The 23,939-nt window shown below is 36.9% G+C and overlaps 1 protein-coding gene across 6 annotated transcripts in view; it reads right to left on the reverse strand.

Moving 5' to 3' along the window:
* The window catches only part of SIPA1L2 (signal induced proliferation associated 1 like 2), a 131,629-nt gene that overhangs the window by 55,262 nt on the left and 52,428 nt on the right, over positions 1-23,939 (reverse strand). For 4 of the 6 annotated variants that reach the window (XM_068154332.1, XM_068154323.1, XM_068154293.1 and 1 more), the window contains exons 3-9: positions 20,509-22,209; positions 14,944-15,077; positions 13,395-13,583; positions 11,112-11,286; positions 7,581-7,684; positions 4,835-4,912; positions 1,058-1,215 (exon numbers count right to left, since the gene is read on the reverse strand). In XM_068154332.1, the coding sequence (XP_068010433.1) occupies positions 1,058-1,215; positions 4,835-4,912; positions 7,581-7,684; positions 11,112-11,286; positions 13,395-13,583; positions 14,944-15,077; positions 20,509-21,973 (2,303 nt within the window). In that variant the 5' untranslated portion in view covers positions 21,974-22,209. The remainder of the gene's footprint in view (positions 1-1,057; positions 1,216-4,834; positions 4,913-7,580; positions 7,685-11,111; positions 11,287-13,394; positions 13,584-14,943; positions 15,078-20,508; positions 22,210-23,939) is intronic. The other 2 variants (XM_068154314.1, XM_068154304.1) reach the window with 1 other exon arrangement.

A 23,939-nucleotide genomic window follows, 5' to 3' on the forward strand; every position in this document is an offset into this window, starting at 1 on the left:
ACATGTCAATTTTTAGACATTTTAGACATATCAAACAGATTGAATTGTCTGTTCTAAAATCCCAAATGGGATCCCAAACGGGAAAGCCCGTTATAATGTATCTAAAAAAAAAAAAAATCAAGATGATATCTTACAGTAACACAGACTCCCTTCTTTAATGGAATAAATATAAAAATGCTTTGAGACACACAAATGAGCAAGAAATTTTTTTAAATACTTTTCTGTGTAGGTTTGGCTATCATTTTCAGCTGCCACTCAGTTATATGGTTTTAAAACTAAGAAATATACAATCAGGAAGAGAATTTATTTTAATTCTCAGACATTTTGTTACAATTAAGTGTGAAGACAAAGAAAAGGTGTGATGTTGAGTGTGTCTATAAGAGGAGCATTCTGCACCTGTTTAAAGTTGTACTTTAATTTCATTTCAAACAATTAAATAACATTTATACATGCTAAACTTGTACCATTATGCTACAAGTCCTTATCATTAATTTCACAATTCCCAATCAGTTCAGAAGTATGTTTCCACCTTAGTTACCTTGCTCAAATTCATGATGCAGTAACCTAAATATGAGAGTTAAGGTCATCTGAAATTTGAGATGTTATTATACATTCTTTAAGTCCTCATTCATGTGCTCAAAAGGCCATGACTCATCCTGGTTGTAGTCTCATAGTCAGGGATTTACACAGGTCAATAGCCTTCTGAAATAGTTCATTTTAAATCACTTTCCGTGAAAAAGGAAATATATAATACGAATTCTAAAATAACTTCTATTACTAGGTCTGGAAATCTTACTTTCACTAACTCAAAATATTGCAATTTTGTACCCATAAATCAGCAACACAGAGTTCTGCATATACCCCTTTAAGTCTGCTTAGTGTTGCCCGTAACTGTAGATGCATGCAAGTGAGACCCTAGGGTTTCAAATTTGCAAAGAATGCAGCAAATTTTTAAAAACTATATACATAATAGCACTATGAAATAAAAAATGGTTAGAAGATGAAATTCCATTGCAATCTTACTAACAAACTTACATAGTTATAAGGCTCTACTCACCTGTAGCACACGTTTTCAGTGCAAGGATTATGAACTTTGACTATGACAAACACATGTTGAAAGTGGGAACGAATATTTTTTGGAGTAAAAGGCAGTGCTCCAGGCTCTTGGAAGACAATGGTAACTATGTCATTTCCTATATGCCTTTTCCTAAGCAGCTAGACAAGAAACATGCATTGGAAAATTAGTTACATTTAAAAAAAATAATTCTTAATTTTAGGGGGAAAAAAACAAAAACCAAATAACCAACCAACAAACACCACCACATGAACCAACAAAAAAATAAATTAAGCTTGATTTTTCAGAAATAACTTTTACTTAATCATATCCTGGATAGCTACAGACAAAGGATATTGGACTGAGCTGCAAAAACATAGGGAAAGAAAACTGGGCTAACAAAAATACTAGCGAGTTCTCTCACATCACCACATTGGTTCTGCATTGGTTCTGCTCACTTTCATTCTACGAGAAAAATACATTTCCTTTACTTTTGTGCATCGCTTTAGTAATAAAATTACACCACTTGACAATTCTCACAACCCATAGAACTGTACTTGTATCTCAGTTCTCTCTTTGCATGTGCAGCATTTGCTTCTATAGGAAAAACCTAATATTGTTTTTATTTGTGAATAAACTTTCCTTTTCGATGTTGTATTTTCATTAAACTCTATCCTTAATATTATACTTAAAATAAATAAATAAATCATGCATCATTAAAAATTTTAACAGCTGCATACTTCAGAAACAGAGCTAAAACTCATCGAAAAATAATAGTTATTAAAAATTCATGAATCAGAAACTTTCTTGAAATTGGTACCTTTAATCATCAAAATATATTTAAGAAATAATTTAAAGTAGTAAATAATTTCCCCAGGCTAAAACTTAATAAAAGACTAAAAAACACATTCAGCAATAAGAGATCTCTTCTCTCTCCCTCAGAATCCTCAACAAGACAGCACAGTAAAATGATGTTCACTTTCTTCATGAATGTCTATTGCACCTCATGAATTTCTCACACTTTCTCCTTAAACATCTTTGCTTATAAAACATCGATGTATATTACTGTATGGAAAGAAGTACTCTAGCATGTGCTATATTTTAAATGTCCATTCAAAGTCTGCCAAAGACCTTAGCTCATGTGTAACTGGAAAAGATACAAAAATAAATGTGAAAATTTTCTGACAGAACAAGTAAAAATTGTTCCACTGAAATGATTTTACAGAATAATAGCTTGTAAGAGTATTTGCTTGTATTTTCTCAGTTCCATTAAGTGTTAATATCTCAGCTATCAACAACAAAAAAAGTAAAGTTGCATATTCTAAATGTTAAGACCTGTAAATATGTTTCATTACGTGTAACACAAAGGATAGTAAGAAGGCCAAAGCCACAATTTTAAAGGCACCCAGTATGTTTTATACATAATCGAAATCCCAACTACAGATTAAAGAAATAAGAGGTCTCCTGAATCTTTAGAACAGATGTAAGAACAGAAAATAGTATTTGGTGTAAGTTATGTGGCTCAGTAAAGTTTTCAGATTTTTGAGACTAAAAATAATTAACGGGCTATTTGAGAAATTTAAGATACACATCCTGTTATGTATAAATTACAGTAGAAATACACTACATGGAACTGATCTCAGAACTCCCTGTGCCAGGTATACTTTCATTTACTCAGCTAGTGAACCATACAATTACATCATATTAGCAAAGCACTAGCTTGTGTTTAGAGGTTATCATTGTCATTTCAGGCTGGAATTTACACTGCAGTCAAATTTATAAGAAACCTTCCAATTGTGAGGTACAAAGTAATTAATTTCTGCCTTTGTTATATAATTAACTGCTCCATTACTCTTTCTTGCTACAGTGGTTCATGTCTATGCCTATACATTTCCACAGAGCAAAACTACAAAAACTAGGAAGCAACATCCTGACTAAAGTTATATTCATTTCTCTGCTTTTGTAAATCTCTTTAGGACATTCTGCTTGTCATCCTAGGTTTCTTAAGCAAGAACAGCTGTCTCCCAAGAAAAGTTAAATTTTAGAAATGCTTGCAATTTTGCTAGCAAAAGAAAAATAGTATTTTCAAAATTAAAGCAGTTCCCATATCCTATCAATTTAAGAGCTTAAATGAAGAGGCACAAAACAGAAAACGGGAAGTCGGGTTATAATTTTTAAAAGCCTTACCAGCTTGTAGAGATCTTAGTGGCTTCTTCAACATTTTAGAATAAAATTAGTGTAACACTTATAAATGTCATGCATAAGTGATCAGTGAACTTCAACACAATGCAAGGGCAAAGCACAGCTGCAGCTGTGCACAGAGCATCATAATGCAAAGAACTTTGAAAAGGAAGAAACATACACTGGAGTGATCTGGAATATGGAAAGAAGTGTTCTGGATAGGACAAAGGAACAGGAAAACAATAAAGTATTAGATGGTGAAGGAGAAGGGAATGCATACTTCCCTGGAAAATGTGAGATAAGGATAGCATACTGAAAATGAAAAAGGAATTGAAGGAAACCAGAACTAAACAAAAATATCTGTAAGAAACCCTTTTCTAGTTTCCATTCTATAACCTACTTTTTTTTTTTTCTTCCAAGATTTTACTAGGTTGTTTTTTGGGGGTTTTGGTTTGGTTTGTTTTTTTCCAGGTTCTCAGTTTCCCCTTCCTCTCCCATTTTGAGGTCTGCTCAGGTTTGGGTTTTTTTGGGGTTGTCATATAACATTTTTTTCCATCTGCCTTTCTAACATACTCCAGAGTCTCATGCCAGGAACGATAGGAACTCTCAACAGGGTGAACAATTATGGAGAACTACTTTCAGTAAGGAGACATCAAACACAATTTGACATCACTATAGTATCTAATATTCTAAATTGGCAAGGTAGAATTTGAAGATGGACTCAATCAAGCATGATGGGCAGCCAAAAGGAAGTCAGTGAAGTTTTATGTAAGAAGACAAAAAGTAAAATATGTTAGAAAAGCAGCATCTATTAGATAAAAATTACTTCTACCAATTAATAATTATCGTATTAATTGAGAGTTTAACTACTCAATGCTTAATTTTCAGATATGCATCTGCAAAGAAAAGTGCTGTCTTTAAATTCAGGACATTTACAGGTTATGCCTAGGAATAAAAATCTATCCACTTCTGTGGAATTTATTGTCCTGGTCAAATTGCAACACAACAAGACATTTTGTGAAATACAGTCTTCATTCAATTAAAACAAGAAATATTAAGAGTCAAAGAAGAAAACCTTCAAATTTATTTTAGTACAGATCTAAAATAAGTGGTTTCAAAAGTTTCATTTTCAATTTGTGTTCTTAACAAGTACCAAAACTGAAACCAAATGCCAAAAAGAGATTTCATCAGAACTGTTTAAACAGCTTGGTATGATCACATGAATTCCATGTCTTGTTATCCCAAGTGTTGCAACAGTAGCTTAAATCCAATATGTTTATTTCATTATTACATATCTGTTCTGTTATCAAGTTCTCATTAAACCAGGTGAAAACAGATTATTTGAACTGATTTGGATTAATCAAGTTGGACCACAAGCAGACTGTAAATGTGTAAATGGGAAACTTGCAGGGGAATGATTCGGAAAGGGATGCTGTACAGGTAAAGTTTAAAGGGGAAAGCCTTGAACTGTGATTTTAAGAAGAGGCCAGTAAAGGAAAAAATGCTGGCCACACCAGGGCTGGAAGTCTTTTCTGTCCTAGGGAAGGACCAGTTGACTTCAAAGTTCCCAGCCTATGTTGCAACCAAAGTGAAAATTACCTTGCTCTTTGGATCTCCTGCTGGCTCTAAAACTAGAGGGATGTCCTGATCAGGGACCGAGTAGGGCGTAGTTATGTCCTGGAAGAAGCAATAAACAGTTCTGGTGTGGCCTGGTTTTGGCTCACAGATATTTGGAATCTAAGCAACGCTCAGTGCTTGCTCATTGAAGGCTGTAGTCTTAGATGATGAAGAATGACTGAATACCTTGCCCAGTCATCATCAAACAAGGCACACAGGAATAAAGTGCAATAATTTCATTGCCAGTATATATGCAATATGCTAGCACAAAATAACTATTGAATGGGGAACTGCATTGCTAACCTAGCTAAAAAGAAAATACCATCAGGTCTAACTTCCCCTTACTTGGGGATGTAGAAGTAGTGAGCCAGATCCTGAAGAGACAAGCTACATTCATATTCCACAGCACCTCTAAGTTTCTCTGTCTTGAACACAACTGATGCAACTGAATTTGTGGTCTTCATCATCTAAAATGTCTCAAGAGAAAAGACCCCACAGAATTAGATCCTAGCTTGTGAGAAATATCATTGTTGATACATTTCATGCTTCAGTATGTATTTTGGAGCTAAACAGTAATACAAGAAAAATAATGATTCTAGATGCTTTTTGCACATTAAGGCTGGCTAAATTCTGTGCATGTGGGTGCATTTGTCACATTTCCTTAAGACAGTGCCCATGCTGTACTAGATCAACATCTAAAATAAAATAATGTGGTGGGTCTTGAGATAGGTATAATACTTGAACTTGGAAAACTGCCACATTATTTTCATGCCCAGAAAGACATGAACAACAACACGGTGGTGCTTCTAAATATTGGACCTGTTAAAGTGACAATGGAAAGGTGTGTTTGTGGCTGGGGAAAACCATGGAGTTAAAATTGGAAGACTTTGTTATACACAAGAATTGGCATTTGACTATAAAGGAAGACATAAGGAAAAGATGAGAATTAAAGGAAGGCACAGAAAGAAGTGAAAGGACAGTAACAGGAGGTGGCTGAGCAACACAGCCGTGATGCTGACAAACAACAATTATGAAAATTAGCAGAATGTGGCAAGAGGATATCCTGTTCTCACAAACAAAGGAAAGTCATGAAGGACAACAAAAGTAATAAACTCCAAGTAAGGGCATATTTGCTGTCAGTGCCTGTGATTAACTATGACATTTATTTTTTTCCCCTTTTTAAGGCAAGCTCATTCAGTTATTATATCTTCTTAGTAGTGTATAATTTTCCCTATTTCTTTGTACTTTCCAGTCAAAGATTGTTATGACTAATCACAGACAGAACTCCTAGTGCATTTACTGAATTAATGCTGTACTGTAAGAACGTGTATGTTAAAGTTTAGATGAGGAGAGCAATCTCAGACAAGTGATGATGATCCAGTGACATTATTACTACCTATTAGCACAATTAATATGTCATATAGCCGCACATCTTAAGATGTGGTCATCTAAACATTCATGTTATTCATATGGTGCAGAGTTTCTGTATTTTGATTCCTAGTTTGGTTTCTTTTATCACATTTATATCCTAAGTGTAATAGAGTAATATTTGCAATTGTCTTAACAGTTCACTTCAAACCATTCAGAACACTATACACTATTTGAAGTGCATAAGTATATAATATAGTTTCTTCCATTTCAATTTTCACTTATCCTTTCTCAATTTTAATAACTGCATTTTATCTTTTTCTTGCTACCTCGCCATCTCTTCTTCCTACAAGACCTACTGATAGAACAGACATAAAAGATACAACTCACATATGGTTTAACAATCAGCAACTGTCTTTTGTATGCTGTTCAAAAAGAGAGTGAGATGGAGTCTTTATTTCATGACAATCCTTTACAACAACTGATGTCTTTAGATCTCACCTGACCATGAGAGAATATTCTAAATCTAACTAAATAATCCGACAATGATTTCTGCAGACCTAGAGAAATGCAAAACAGTAGCACACAGAGTAATGAACTATCATTTGTCTGACCTATTAGTAATTCTACTGCCTTTTTTTATTAAGCCTTAGTGTTTATTTCTACTGCCCCCCCCCCCCCTTTTTTTACAGTGTTAATGTTGATATATTATACCAAATGTGCTTGTCATTTTTAATTCAGTCACAAGAAATATTCAATGCAGGCAAGACAGTAACCTTACTGGTGCACCACATACTTTGGATGCTGTGCTGTTTTTAGCCATCCTTAATGCTTTAAATAAATTCTGTACTACTACCTACGCAAAGAGAATTCTCCAAAAACAAAGTAAGTATTCTGCAGTTTTCTGTCTTCACAAGCAGACACTTTGAAGGATACAGTTAATCATTTATTACTCTGCTGGCACATTAATAAACATTTCAAGATATGCAACGTAAGGATTAAGTGGAATCGTTAAGAAAATTATTACATGCATATTTTAACCATAAGACTATTTTCAATCTTCATTCTTCCAATGTTTAAAACGTATGTAAGAAGTTGAAAGTGAAAATAACTCATACACCACAGGCAATATTACTTTTTAATAAAATGAAATAGAGGAAATAGAATAAATTCCTGAATTATATAATATAAAAATCCTATGAGACTTCTAATGTCTTATAATATTTCAAGAAAAAATTTACAAATTAATAATACATTATATAAAGCAATTCAGTTTTTAAATCAGTGTCACTTTAAAAGAACAAACCTCAATGTCAAACATTCATAATGTAAAATTAGAATAAGTAGTTAAAAAACCTACCTGTTGCCTGTTACTGGGCATGTATGGAAGCATTGTTGATACATGAAACATTAATTCATAATCTTTATAGGTAGTATAGAGGGAATGAGTTCCTGTTGAATCAGCTAAAAATGAATTTAACCACAAGGTCAGTGAAACAACATTCATATTATTTAAAACATCACTCTGCATGCTATGATTTAATACTACTCATGCAATTTAAAACTATTTTCAATAGAAGAAAAACAGTTTGCATCAGCTAAAGATCTACTCTTTAGTTTCATATTATGACAGAGAAGAGTTCTGCAAGAAGTTGCACAAAGACTTTACTTTCAACAAGACTGAATCAAATTTTGAACATATTTACATTTCATGAACAAAAGAACATTTATCTATTTGAGCATAGTTTTACACAGTTGTAGTATTTAAAACATTAATACAGACAACTGACTAATACCATACTATACTAAAAATAAACTGATGATATTACTTCAAAGCTGGTATTAACACACATACAGCAGATCAGACATTTTAAAAACATCAAATTTTTACAGGATACATTGTAGAATGGAATAGAATAGCATTAACCAGGTTGGAATAGATCATCAAGTCCAACCTATCATCCAAAACTATCTAATCAACTAAACCATGGCACAAAGCACCCCATCAAGTCTCTTCCTGAACACCTCCAGTGATGGTGGCTCCACCACCTCCCCGGGCAGCCCAGTCCAATGGGCAATCACTCTTTCTGTATAGAACTTCTTCCTAAACCTCCAGCCTAAACCTCCCCTGGTGCAGCTTGAGACTCTGTCCTCTTGTTCTGGTACTGATTGCCTGGGAGAAGAGTCCAGCCCCCACCTGGGTACAACCTCCCTCCCCTGAGCCTCCTCTTCTCCAGGCTAAGGAACCCCAGCTCCCTCAGCCTCTCCTCATAGGGCTTGTGCTCCAAATCGCTCACCAGCTTTGTTGCTCTTCTCTGGACACGTTCCAGCAAGTCAACATCTTTCCTAAACTGAGGGGCCCAGAACTGGACACAGGACTCAAGATGAGGCCTTACCAGTGCTGAGTACAGGGGCACAATGACTTCCCTGCTCCTGCTACCACGCTATTGCTGATACAGGCCAGGATACCATTCGCATTCTTGGCCACCTGGGCACACTGCAGGCTGATGTTCAGCCTACTGTCTACCAGCACCCCCAGGTCCCTTTCTGCCTGTCCACTCTCCAGCCACTCTGATCCCAGCCTGTAGCACTGCATGGGGTTGTTGTGGCCAATGTGCAGAACCCGGCACTTGGATGTGTTAAATCTCATGCCGTTGGACTCTGCCCATCTGTCCAGCCTGTTGAGGTCCCTCTGCAGAGTTCTTCTACCCTCCAGCAGATCAACTCTTGCCCCCAGCTTGGTGTCGTCTACAAATTTACTGATGATGGACTCAATACCCTCATCCAGATCATCAATAAAAAAGAGCATGGGGCCCAGCACTTATCCCTGGGGGATGCCACTGGTGACTGGCCGCCAGCTGGATGTGGCACCATTCACCACCACTCTCTGGGCTCGGCCCTCCAGCCAGTTCCTAACCCAGCACAGAGTGCTGCTCTACTCTCAGGATCCAATACACAAGTTACAGCAAAAGTAAGGATGGAAATCAAATCACAGAGTCATAGAACGGTTTGGGTTGGAAAGGACCTTCAAAGCTTGTCTATTCCAACCCCTCTGGGGTAGATCAGGTTGCTCAGAGCTCCATTTAACCTGAACTTGAATGCTTCTAGGGTATCTATCATCTCACTGGGCAACCTGTGTTACATCACCCTTATTGTAAAAAACTTCTCCCTCACATCTAGTCCTCAAATCTAGAAAAATAGTATGCTAGTTATAAAAATCCCATTAAAACTACATTACACTAAGAATGATTTAAATTAAAGGCTAGTGAAAAGCAGTGCTAATAAAGTAGTGTGTTAATTTTTTAACAGCAATACTTCAGTTCCTATTTTTGATACAAAACCCAACACATTTGTACAACTCCATTATTATACAATTGCACTTAGGGAAACTGAAAGTTCTGAGTAAATGCACAGTAGTTTGGTAAATGAATGTTTATCAACCATTGTATCACAGGATCATAGTATCATTCAGGGTTGGAATGGACCACAAGGATCATCTAGTTCCAACCCCCCTGCCATGGGCAGGGATACCCCACACTAGATCAGGCTGGACAGAGCCTCAGCCAGCCTGGGCTTAAACACCTCCAGGGACGGGGCCTCGACCACCTCCCTGGACAACCCATTCCAGGGCTTCACCACCCTCATGGTGAAGAACCTCCTCCTCACATCCAGCCTGAATCTCCCCACCTCCAGCTTCATTCCATTCCCCCTAGTCCTATCACTACCTGAGATCCTGAGAAGTCCTTCCCCAGCTTTCCTGTAGACCCCCTTCAGATACTGGAAGGCCACAATTAGGTCACCTCGGAGCCTTCTCTTCTGAAGTCTGAACAGCCCCAACTCCTTCAGTCTGTCCTCATAGGAGAGGTCCTCCAGCCCTCTGATCATCCTTGTGGCCCTTCTCAGGACACCTTCCAGCACCTCCACATCCCTCTTGTAATAGGGGCTCCAGAACTGGACACAGTACTCCAGGTGGGGTCTCACCAGGGCTGAGTAGAGGGGGAGGATCACCTCCCTCGACCTGCTAGCCACACTTCTCCTGATGCAGCCCAGGATCTGATTGGCTTTGCGGGCTGCAAGTGCACACTGAGAGCTCATGCTGAGCTTCTTGTCCACCAGCACCCCCAAGTCTCTCTCCTCAGGGCTACTTTCCAGCCAGTCACTGCCCAGCCTGTATTTGTGCCTGGGATTGCCTCGACCCAGATGCAGGACCCTGCACTTGCTCTTATTGAACTTCATGAGGTTGGCTTGTGCCCACCTCTCCAGCCTGTCAAGGTCCCTCTGGATGGCCTCCCTTCCCTCCAGCGTGTCTGCTGCACCACACAGCTTGGTGTCATCAGCAAACCTGCTGAGGGTGCAATGTTACCATTGAATGGTAACATGCTTACTTCTGGGTGTGTGGAAAAACTAGGAAACTGAGAAAACTGGATTACTCCTCAAATGTAAACCTCAGTACGCATGATGATTAGAAAGAAGTACAAGAGTTTAGCTGAAATAAAGAAAATGGTCCCTTTTCATGACTCCATATTTTGAAATAGATTTCTTTTGCATTTTTAAGGAAATTCTAGAAGATATTAATTTAAAAAGAAAAACAAACCACTCATGTAGTAGGATTGCAAAGAAATGAAAGAATTTGCTTTGGCTTTCAGTTCTACGAATGCCACAGAAAAGTAAATAACCTTTCAGACAGGGTGTGATACATGCTCTTTATCATATGCTTCATCTTCCTCACTTACACATAATCTTATTCACCAAAACCCAACATCAAGATAGAATAGAATAGAATAGAATAGACCAGACCAGACCAGGTTGGAAGAGATGTTGACAAGAAAATATTTTGAAGACATCAGCTGGATAATTATAGTTTCTATTACAGGTCAGAAACATAACTTACTTTTATTATCTAGTTGAGCCCTGTATTTACTAAATCCTTTTAGCCGTACTCTCTGGCCCAGCAGATCAAGGAATTCTTCAAAAGCTGGTCCTGCCATCTCATTGTTATACATTTCTTCCTCTGTGCTTTGGCCTGCTTTGCAGTAAAGGATACCAATCTTATGTTGAAAACTCAGCTGAAATAAAACAAACAAATGACACAAAAAAACCCAAAACAAAAACAACCAAAGACAGGAAAGGAAAAAAATTACAGAAGGAAAGTCAGTACCAGATCACATACTAACACTGTTATAACCCCTGACAGAAGTACTCATTTGGGCAATTAATATAGAATTTTTTTTTAAAAAAATAAAGAGAAAATAAAAGCAAATTAATAAAAAAACAGCAGCAACAACAACAAAAAGGTAAGAAAATTCCATTAACTATCTTGAAAGAAAACTGGATTATCACTATCCAAATGCAGATAAGAGCAGTATATGAATACCTAATTTAGTCAGTCACCTACAAAAGGACACTCTACTTCATATAATGGTATGGGACCTTTAATACAAGATTTTTGCATAACTGTCTTTCTCAGATTCAAAACAAGGTGATCTTATTTCTGTTTCAGTGCAGTTCAGTTGAAACGGGCCCTCAGAAGAGTAATCTCTGTTATACGTAATTTTTGTCCTCCCCATAAAAGTGTGCATCGTTAAAAGTTGATCACCATTTTCAAAAGCACATGTTAAGCTAGAAATCAGATTTCAGTTATATAGTTTGGTTAAACAAACTAGAGTGTCAATTCTAGAACATTATAAGGTGACAAATTACTTCCATAAAGAGTAAGTCTAAAAACTATCAAATGTTAAGTAGAAAACCAGATTATTACTTTCTCAGTAATGTCTTCTCTTCTTAGGTTTTACACACACTTCAGATGACAAATAGGAAACTTCCATGTGAATGGATTAGGTTTGTTATTCTTTGGCAACAACTTTTAGAACTTCACAAACTGTCAGTGATCATCAGTCACACAAGATTCCCTTAAAACTCACACCAACTTTCCAGCTTTTTGTTAATTTCAGCCCTTGGCCTACACAAGTAAACCATCACAAAGGAAGTATATATACAATGTAAAACCAGTAGCAGAAGAGGGAGGTGGGGGGGGGGATCTAGTGAGGAAACAGAGGGGTAGAAAATAAAGTTTTGTCCAGCTCATAGATAAGTAGTTGACTTTCCTTGTAAATTTACAGCCAAATCTAATGTTGATCATTGTGCACCAGAATAAATTTGGAACAAATGGATGTTCTTTATTTATATATTCAAATTAGGCCAACCATCCAATTTGCATATATTTTCTACTGTTATTTTAGAGACCAAATTTTAGCCACACCTTCCCTCTGTAATCCATACTAGATTTCACTAAAAACTATTAAGCAGATAGAAAATTGAATCTTTTGATTTAATTTGAAAGTCTTCAGCCTGCCAATGCAAAACTAATATTATTCTGATAACAGTATTAATCCTCTAGATGATGATTCATACATTTAAATTCAGTCCTCAACTTAGGTTGTCAAGCATAACTGCATCCATCAGCTGATTCACCTTCAAAAGATAGGTACTAACTTTTGCCTAGAAAGTGCAATCTTTGACTTATTAAAAAAAACTGTTTAAAAAGCCATCACAAGTCTGTCCTTACAAAGTATTTAGATCCTATAAATTCAATCAGCTTCATTAAAAACTAGTGCTTAACTTTAATAAGCCAAACAAGTCTCACCATATTCTTTCCAAATTTAACCTACACGAGTACTTCATGTAGTTAATTCATTAGTCTCAATCACAATTTAAGTTATTTGCATCCAGAAGGATTCTGTTCTAGTAAGACTAACCACAGGTGAAAACCACCAAAATTATAGATGTAGAGACTTAATCTTACATTCTTTTGCCTCCTCATCTATATAGAAGAGTAATAAAGTTACATGCCTTTACATTTGCAGTCAGCATTTATACACGTAAAAGTGCAAATATAGATGGATTGTGAAAATCACTTTTTATGATGTGAAAAATTTAATAATTCCCTCAGTTACCTAAAGAGAATCTCTACAGACCAAATTTTTTCCCCAAGCTGAAAGTTTGCTTAGAACAGCAAACTTCATTTTGTCCATGAAAATACAAAAGCATTTCCAAAACCAAGGAAGTGAATGGTTTGCATTACAGATCCATACTTATTAGCATTGTCTGAGAAACCTTTAAGAATTTTTTTTTTAAATGAGTAGTATTCTTTAAAGAAAAGTCATGTGCTACATACCCCTTGTTCATCTAGTTTAAGCAGCTGTTCAGGTACTTTGGGAGAGTTGGAAGCTTGCCTCAGGCACTGAATGCTCAGCTCCGGTATCACATACTCTAGTACCTCTTTGAGAGGCAGACCCCTTGCTGTGCCATGCCGAGCAGTGGATGGTATAGCATCTTCTAAAATTGCTCCTCTAAGTGTAGTAAGCTGGAATGAAGGTAAAACACACACACAAAATATTAGTTCTAATAGTATGATGATTTTTAAAGATATAAACCCCCATTTTTAGCAAAGGCATAGAAGAAAGAATGTGAAGATCCCTACCTTTTTTTTTTTCATCAGTAAGAAAATTACTAAGGAGACAGGGTCTTACAGTTTCTATGACAAATATATCTTTTGTTTAAAAGAAGCTCATTGATTTACTTATTCTAATTCCTAAGATTATGTTTGGTTTTTTCTTGAGAAAGGGTAAAAAACATATTTTAAAAAAAAATAAATAAATATTTAAAACACTATGAAAACTACAAACTGTTAACTTCAATGCAATACTACCCTGACAGACACAATTGTTGAATGTGAGGTTGCACTGGTAAGCAACAGTTAATAGCACCTTCATTTAACCCACCCACCTATTTTTTTTTTTAACTATGTTGCTTTACTGATATTGGATTTGGCAAAAAGAATAATTTCTTAGAAGTGAGTTAGCTGAATCATCTCAGCACACACAGATACAGATATCCCTTTTTTGGCAATAAAAGTAAAACCCAGCCCAAAAATAATAATAAAAAAGTCAATGGTTATATATATCTGGGTTTATATCAGTTTGTGTAAGCGTGTGAAGTGAGAGATATCAGGAGATCTAGCTAACATCTCTACATCCTAATCATAACAAAAAGCAACAGTCTGAAGGATTATGAAATTTCATAGTTGCCTGGCACAATAATACTATTGTGTATTTTCATATAAATCAAAGCTAGTTGCTATAATAAAGAATCAAGTATTTTGTAAGAAATACTAATTTACTTGAAACAGAACTTGAGATGTTTCTTCCACAATAATTACAAGAGGTCTGTTCCTTCAATTAAGACAACTTTTTAATCAACATATCAATATTTCTTCCACAAATCATGGATATGCAAGTATATAAAAACACCTCACAGAAAAAAGCCCTCTAAGAAAGTATTTTGAAACAAAACACAAATACACAAATAAGTCACAGTACTAACATTCATATTTTCCCCCTACATTTCTTAGTCTTCTATCATAGAAACTTAAAATCGAGCGGCTCAATCCAAATTTATCTTTGGCTTTGTTCTTATCATCTGTTCCCTTGTTCGCCTCTAGTATTTGCCCTCAGCCAATTTACCTCTTTATAGGTGACTACTCAAACTAATTTTATGCAGTACAAAGAGGATAGTTTTGTTCCAGGAGAATTTACACTTACTAATGGTACAAGAAACACTCCTTTCCCATTAACAGATTTACTTTCAAAGTTAGTGAGCTAGTGGTACTGCAGGCTCCAAGTCAACTTTTCAGTTCCTTCGTAGTATCACTGAGAGATCATTACCTCACTTGTCCTGAAAACTATACGATAGTTGAACTGAGATCCTTCTTTCTCCTTGGCATCTTCAACTTTCTCCCTCCGGATACTGACTGCTACAGGTCCAAGATTTTCATCTGTTCCAAAGTAGTTCTGATGCTCTTTTGTGCACGAGTGAATGAAGAGGGAAGAGAATAATGAAATGTGAGTCTCCTAGAAAACATTCATCAAATTGCATTAAAAAAAAATCTACAGTGCATAAATCACAAGATGCCAATTTTGATTAGCAGAACAGTCCTCATACCACATTACTGCAACTGCTGCTACTGTGAATTTTTTTTTACATAGATTTTACTACAAAATGAATCATTTTACTTGATGATGTAAGAAACTACTTTAAAGAAGCTATATCTGCATAAAGTCTCCAACAAAAGCCAACAGTCTTCAAACAAATTAGGTGCTGTGTAGCTTTCTTTGCTTCACTCAATTTATTCTTATTTGAAGCTTTATGTTCAAAGCAGCAATTCAGTTTTAACAAGTGAAAACTGAAGCTAGTAACTCTTCAGTCTTCGATGAATAGCAAAATTCATCCTTGAGCTAACTGGTCCAGCCTGGGAGAGTAAAGAACTACCAAGAGAAGAGAAAGATCAAGTTAGAGACCATTTAAGCAAACTAGACACACTCAATTCCATGGGACCAAACAGGATACGTGTTGACAGAACTAGCTAGTGTCACTGTAAGGCCACTCTTTATCACCTCTGAAAGGTCAGTGAGTGGTTACACCCACCTTTAGAAAGGGCATGAAAGAGGGTCTGCGAAACTATAGACTAGTCATGGTAAGATTTAGTCCCCAGGGAGATTAAAGAATTCAAATTAACTTTTCAGTAACCTTTAAAAAAAAAAAAAAATCTATCTACCTACCAACTATGTTGGTAGCTACAGCACACCTCCCAGTAGCAGCACATGTAGCAAATGCTGGGGTGGGTTTTGGGTTTGTGTTTGTTGTGGGTTTTTTTCTGGGGGGGTTGTTTGTTTGGGGTTTTTTTGGTTGGGTTAGTTTTTTTCAAGGAACACTTGCTCATGCTCACCAACTACATTCCTTTCCAAGCCTAAGCATTATACCTTCATGAGTAAATTATACTCTACGGAACACCTGACTTTGAACTTGTCAAATAGGACAGGACCTAAAAGGGTGAAAAAGTGGGGCAGGGAGAGATTCATAGGCCAAACACTTTCAACAACACAAAAACTCCTAACAACTACAAATTCAGACTTTGTCAAAAAGTACATTTCTCGGTTAGGGTTCTATAACCTTCTATTTCAATGTAAATCTAAAAAAGGGTACTACACAGTTATCAGATATCTTAGCTAAAGCATTACTGAATGAAAAAATGCAAGCTTGGCAGATACTTGCTTATTTGTTGTAAAATATGCAGACAAAACACAAAATGGAATTGTTTACACTCATGGAAATAGATTAAAAAGTTTCAATAATGGGAATTAAAGAAGCAAATTAAAGAATGGTAGGGCTACTGATATTTTGGGATACAGGGAAAATGTTTTTAGTTTAAATTTTTAATTTAAATTTTAATTAAATGTAACTTTTAAAAAATCTCCTAACATGCAAACTCATTAAGCTCATTTAATTATATTTACACAGATTTAAAAGTATTGACTAGAGAGAAGGGAATAAGTGCTATTTTCTAGGTATGTATAGAGAGATGGTAAAATATTAGTAAGTTTTTACTTTCTCATTTTGAGAAAGAATTGTCAAATTTTCTTCTAAGTCAAAAGTCTTACACAAAACAAGAGTTAATCCCGAAAGCTTGCTAAGCCTGTATATTTCTTCTAAGACATTTATTCAGTTTCATTGTAGCAGATAGACACAATAATGTATTAAGAAATGGTGTCAAGGATTCCTCAAGTAAAAAGCATGGTTGTAATAACCAAGTCTCAAGGTATTATGAGGATAATTGACATGGGGAAAAGGACAAATCGTTGATAACAAAGGCATATTTCAATTACCCTTTTTAAAAACCAACATGACTTTATTTTGTCATCCCCTCTTATCCCACAAAAAATATAGTTTATTAAAGAACACCATTAATAAAGTAAAACCATGAGATAAAATATTCTGGCTTTTACAAATCTTAACTGAAAACCAAGATGTTATTTTCCATAAATATTAACATATTTTACATCAATCGTGTTGGATTTGGCTTTAACAATAGTTACAAAGCTTATAAATATGCAGTATAAGACTACAGCTCATTTCAGAAGACACTGAATTCCAAATCTCTCATTCCTTGAAAGGGGATGGAATAATTAGTGCTACACATGCCAGGGTGTTTCTTCGATGCATCTTAAAACAGAAATAAAAATTGCATGCTGACAAGTGCCAATTATAAAACTGTGAACTAAATCAAATGTTCAGATAGTTATTTCTTTTTCATAGAGATGTTGTTAAAGGTAATGAAAATCAGTGGCATTACATATATACCTATATACAAGTGAGTAATGTTTGCTAATTTTTTTATTTCATCCTTCCACAGTTATTTGGCTAAATTCAGCTGTGCTGTTAACATACAATTCCATGAACAATCAGCTAGGAGAGCTCACTGTCATGGAAAAGCATCAAGTAAAAGACTCAGTATGCATACAAATACAACTTCTTCTTATATGGTAGATCAGCCCAGCAGCAGGACATTTTGGTGCCCAAGGCAAAACACCTGTTTCCTTTCCACTATCCATAATGAATTTTGCTTAGGTGAGAACTGTGTTCAGCTGGAAATAATCTGGAGTTTCCTTACATGCTTGATCCCTTGAGACAACTGGTATCAAAAAATAAAGATTTAATTCTGTCAATATGTTTGGCTCTACTATCTGCCTCATAAGAGCCATCCAGGCTCTCACATAGGTTCTGTTACAGCTCTACCAAAAAGATAATGTGGAAGAGAGCATAGCTTTTATACCATTGTAAAAGAGTAAATTTATCACTGAATATTAAATGCATCACACATTTACTCTACCTACTGTAAAGTAACAAGGACAATAACAGTTCACATACACTATGCAGGATAAACCTCTCAGACACAATTTCTTAATGTTTTAATACTATACCAATACAAAAAAAAATTCATCTTTAGCCAAAAGCTTATACATATATACACACACACACATATATAAAAATACTAGAATAAAAGTTAAATAAAACTTATTACATCTGCATCAACTTTCAAGAAGAGTCATTAGGATGGTTTATAGTATATGATTGTTGGGGTTTTTTTAAATCTCTTGACAAGATTTTTGTTCACACACAAAAAAAAAAAATCATGCAATCATACACTGATTTGGGTTGGAATGTTCATCCCTTCAGAACCTGTAACTCATCCATGAAAAACAGCATTTCACAAACAAGACCTCTTTAATTTTGGCTTTTTCCCTATCTTCCCTCCCCACCCCCCAAACCTGCAACCACTTCTATCATAGTATCAGTCAGGGTTGGAAGGGACCACAAGGATCATCTAGTTCCAACCCCCCTGCCATGGGCAGGGACACCCCACACTACATCAGGCTGGACAGAGCCCCATCCAGCCTGGGCTTAAACACCTCCAGGGACGGGGCCTCGACCACCTCCCTGGACAACCCATTCCAGGGCTTCACCACCCTCATGGTGAAGAACCTCCTCCTCACATCCAGCCTGAATCTCCCCACCTCCAGCTTCATTCCATTCCCCCTAGTCCTATCACTACCTGAGATCCTGAGAAGTCCTTCCCCAGCCTTCCTGTAGGCCCCCTTCAGATACTGGAAGGCCACAATTAGGTCTCCTCGGAGCCTTCTCTTCTGCAGACTGAACAGCCCCAACTCCTTCAGTCTGTCCTCATAGGAGAGGTGCTCCAGCCCTCTGATCATCCTTATGGCCCTTCTCTGGACCCGTTCCAGCACCTCCACATCCCTCTTGTAATAGGGGCTCCAGAACTGGAGGCAGTACTCCAGGTGGGGTCTCACCAGGGCTGAGTAGAGGGGGAGGATCACCTCCCTTGACCTTGCTGGCCACACTTCTCCTGATGCAGCCCAGGATCTGATTGGCTTTGCGGGCTGCAAGTGCACACTGAGAGCTCATGTTGAGCTTCTCGTCCACCAGCACCCCGAAATCTCTCTCCTCAGGGCTACTTTCCAGCCAGTCACTGCCCAGCCTGTATTTGTGCCTGGGATTGCCTCTACCCAGATGCAGGACCCTGCACTTGCCCTTGTTGAACCTCATGAGGTTGGCTTGTGCCCACCTCCCCAGCCTGTCAAGGTCCCTCTGGATGGCCTCCCTCTGTCCAATGACAGTCTTTCTTGCTTTTCTATTTACACCAATTCTCTGTCCTTGTTCTAATAATATGCCACACTTCTGTTACAAATTTCCTTCATTCTCTTCTAATCTGCATCAATCAACACTTTATCCTTTGCAACATACTTATCTTAAAAGCCATTTTGAACTTCTGAATTTACTGCCCACTCCTTACTTAGCTCTGAGTCTTTTTCTTTCTGTTCCATGATAGATCTAGATTTCCTTTGACTTGCCTTTTAAATACAGTGGTTTAAACAGACAATATGTTTCAGTTCTCTGCTATAGAGTGAAAACAACCACTGTACCAGATTCTCTTTTGAGTCCCTTGCAAAATGTCACAATGAAAAGGGGTACAGTACAGTGCTTGTTACCTGATATAGTTTCAAATATAGTTAGAAAGCAGAGAAATTATGATTTCCAGAATACTCAGGCAGTAACAATCTTTTAAGCACAGAAGCAGATTTTTTTTCTTCTCTTAACAGCAAGATGACTAAGCTGCTATTCATAATATAGGCAGGACAGAGACAGGTGTTTTGGGGTTCTTCTCACAAAAACAGTGCACAATGCAGTACTGAATACAGACAGGTAAAGTTGATCACAAAGTGGAAACAGTTTATTTGAATAAAGATTCAAGCCAAGACAGTTACTCTGATGAGAGTACTTTGGCACTCTGTAGTGTGAACATACCAAAAAAGAACAGAGCAAACGGCTAGGAGACAGGCATGAAACAACCTTCTCTAAGCTGAAAAATTGAGTATCATCAGAAGCTCTCTGGTTAAGAACTACATATATGTGTGTACAGTATGAAAGGCTCCAAGAGACACTTGAAGACAGCAGAACCTAGAGGAATGGAATCAAAAGCCTCAATAATAAAGCCTTCTCTTTTGGAGACACCTTTTAGGTAGTAAGGATTTCCACTCTGCTTATCAGCATTTCCAAAGAATTTACTGGGTATAAATGTCCCCTCTTCCTCCTGCCCGCCAAGAAAGTTTGGTTCCAAGAAGTTAGGTAATTTAATTTACCCCACACTTGGTGAATTAACACATGTATTGCATAACTTTATATATAACCCACTGTTGTTGAATTTCCCTCTGGGAAAGCAAGAATAACACAGAATTTCAGGATCCTCTGTAATACTTAGGTCTCTCCATAGAGAAAAAGGGAAGGGAAGGGGGAGTGGAAACAAACCAACCTTTACTAAGCAACTTAAATCTAAGGCATGAATATCTCAGAACAGTTGCATTAGAAAAATTTACCTTTTCCATAGAAGAACTTGCGGTAATAATATGCTCCAAGATCAATGTGTTCTATGATGTAACGCTTCACTTTCTCTCTGTGAATGGACTGGTTTTCTCTTGGTACTTCCAGTACTGAAACACCAGCATTTGTGCAATGGGAACTCAGAGAGGACTCAAAAGAACAACTTTCACCTGATGAAAAAGATGCTGAATTTGCCCTAGAAAGTGCAATCCGTCTATCTCCTTCCCCACCAGTTTCGTTCCTGAAGTAAGGACAACTCAACACTAAATCATTGCTTTTCCCATCACCCTCATCAGCATCTAAATTCTCTTTTGAATTGAGGTCCTCTTTGCTTCCCAAAGGAGATTCACAGTTTCCTGTTTGACCTGCTGGCATCTGAGTTTGTGACGCAGCTGAAGCCCCAGTGGTTATATTTTTCCTTTTCCCTACATTTACTCTGGTAGCCATTGCTTCATTTATGTTAAACAAAACGCTCTGAACATCATAATGTGCAAAACATTTCTGACAGTTCCAAGAACGAACACTTCTGTCAAGTCTATCATCTAGATCAGATGAAAACTTAAAAGTTTCATGCTCACTTTTAACTGTCCGTAATTTTCTAAATAGAGATGTTTCTACTGCTTCTGATTTTAGTCTCCTCTTGAAAGATTTCTCCCTGTCTCGACCAATAAGTAGGGCACTATCCATATAATCCAAGCCAGAAATCCTGACAAATTCTCCCCTGGAAATCTGTGTAGCAGCACGTAAACTTGGAGAAACTGTAGGATCACAGTGGAAAAAATCAGAAAATCCAAATGGAGCAAGTGGTTTATGTTCAAAATTTTCCACACGGTATCCTCTTAGCATTGCAAAAATATTTTCTCCAGATAAGCCTTGCCTATCAATTGAAGAGGTACTGCCATATTCTCTATGAAGAGCTGCTCCAGTATTTGGGTTAACAGCATTCTGGTCTAAAACATCTTCGGCATCAATATCACTTATTGTCACATCACTGTTGCTTCTTTGCCTTATGGGATGAAGTCCCCTTTGAGCGGAATGAACAAAAAGATCTCCAATTGAATATTTTCCCTCCGTAAATTCCAATTCTAGCTCTTCTTGCTGTCCATCGCTTTGGTCATTCTGTCCATTTGGAAGTACTGAGCCAACACTTTCATAATTGGTTGGAGGTCTGTTTTCCCAAGCAGCTTTACTCAGCTCTTTAGAGCAATCCTTTTTAGGAGGCCATTCAGATACCCTTGCTCGAACCCCCATTTTAGGCACAGCTGGTGTACCATTTGTTTGATTATTTTCAGTTTTGCTAGATGCATTTGAAGGAATAGGAGGACCCATGCTACTATTCAAAGCTTTAAGTTTTCTAGCAAAATAATCATCAGATTGCATGCTTCTTGAAGACTCCCTGAACTTTGAGGGAGTTCTGCTAACTTTGTGCTTATCTTCTTGCAAAGACCTTTGATCACTCATGTCCAGTCAGTGGGAGAGGAATTGCTACAATTGCATAAATTCACTGCTACTTTTGTTATTACATTGTCTCTTAGTGGTCAATAAACTGCAATATAAAAATACAGTCTTCTGAGAAGTGCAAACAGAAACTTCAGTGTACCATTTTTGTACAGCCTCTGCCAGGAGAGCAATTTTAAAACATTTCCGTCAGTTCAGATGCATTCAGGTCAGTATTAATCCAGAAAATGTTCTTGTATCTGTTCATAAAAAACAAAAGGGGGGGAACAGTATATTAAAATGTTTATAGTCAATAATGGTATAAAGTAAACTTCCAATGTTTTTTTTGTATATACACAACATTCCACAAAGTTGGGAATAATGAGACTTGCTTTACCTGGTTTCCTATTCTCTGCCTCCTGAAAACCAAGAAAATGCAGTAACTCCAGTTTCCCACATGGTGCTCACAGTTGTAAGCAGTTTGAACCTGCCTATCTCTCATGGGCTAACCAATACACACACAACGGAACAGCAGACCAGGTCCTGCCAAGAACATCCTTGTGTAATTCTCTCTGCATTCCCTTCAATGCTGACAGCAATTTAGATGCCTATTCTCTGTCCAATCACTGGGGCTTTTTACACTACATGAATGAACATAGCCATGCCTAAGACACTTTTTTCAAATTTGCTTAAAACTGGCCAAAACACATAGGAGTTACTGAGGCAAGACTGGTAGAAATTTAACTGACATATATGAAACAGATAGGACTCTAGACAAAGAAAAATATTTTGTCTCACTTAAAAGAACATTTTAAAGGCAAGTAATCTCTCCACTATGATTAATTCACTGAACAAATGCATTTAGCATTTTCTTTTAAATCTCTCTCCTCAAAGGGAGAATTACTGACATTCCTATTTTCTAATACTATTATTTAACTGTCTGAAACAGCTAAAGTTGTTTCTATTACATTATATTCCTCTGGTTGGAAACCTAGACGGTTAACTCAGGTACTGTGCTAAAGATCACATCTGTTGTATTCCACACAAGCAAAGACACTAGTCCCATTGATAAGTGTTAATTTACTTACAAAACTGGAATTGTCAGCATACACAAATGCTATTCAATGGCTTTAATGGCCTTGAGAATGACCATGCTTCATACTGTAAAGGCTCATTTGCAGGCAGAACCTATCCTTTAACCCATTACATAGAACTAGACTAAAATAAGAGACAAGACAGCATATTATGTACTTCCTTTTCAGCTTTTGTTCCTTGAACAAAACCACCAAAAGTGTGCTCTTTAAAGATGCTGTTAATAAGCATAATATAAATTTACCAGAGTTGAAACAAAGGTCAGATAAAACCCAGCCTGTAATGTGAATTCTCCCCTTATTTCAGTCAAGGTATGAGGTGCAAAGAGTTGATCAGAAGATGATTTTTATTGCCCTGCACATTTAATACCATTGAAATCCTAAAAAGAAGAAGAGAGGGGCAAGGGAAGAATATAAATGAAAACTTGACAGATTATTTTTTATGTTAGAAATAAACACAAAGTTGTGTTTGACAGAGCAAGCTTTTGGACTCTTCTACCACAATGCATTAATAAACAGGCTAGAGTTACAGTAGCATCATCACTGATATGGTTTCTAAATGACTACTACTAGAAATTGATAACAACATGAACGCAGCTTACTTTCACTACATACAAATTCCTCAGAACTCCTGTTTGATGGCAAACACTGACAGTTAAAGCAAAGCTTTTGGTTCCTCCTTACAGGGATCCAAAAGAGTGTTTAAATTTATGTATTCAGGGAAAAACATTGCAAAAGTTGCATGTAGGTTATGAAAATACAACACAAAAAGGAAAATATTAGTCAAAGAATCATAGAATGGTTTGGGTTAGAAGGGACCTTAAAGATCAAGAAGTTCCAACCTCCCTGCCATGGGCAGGGAAACCTTCCACTAGACCAGGCTGCTCAATGACTCAGTC

Source organism: Melanerpes formicivorus, unplaced genomic scaffold (genome assembly GCF_026170545.1).
Source record: "Melanerpes formicivorus ecotype bairdi unplaced genomic scaffold, bMelFor1.0.p_v2 SCAF_2, whole genome shotgun sequence".
Lineage (NCBI taxonomy): Eukaryota > Metazoa > Chordata > Aves > Piciformes > Picidae > Melanerpes > Melanerpes formicivorus.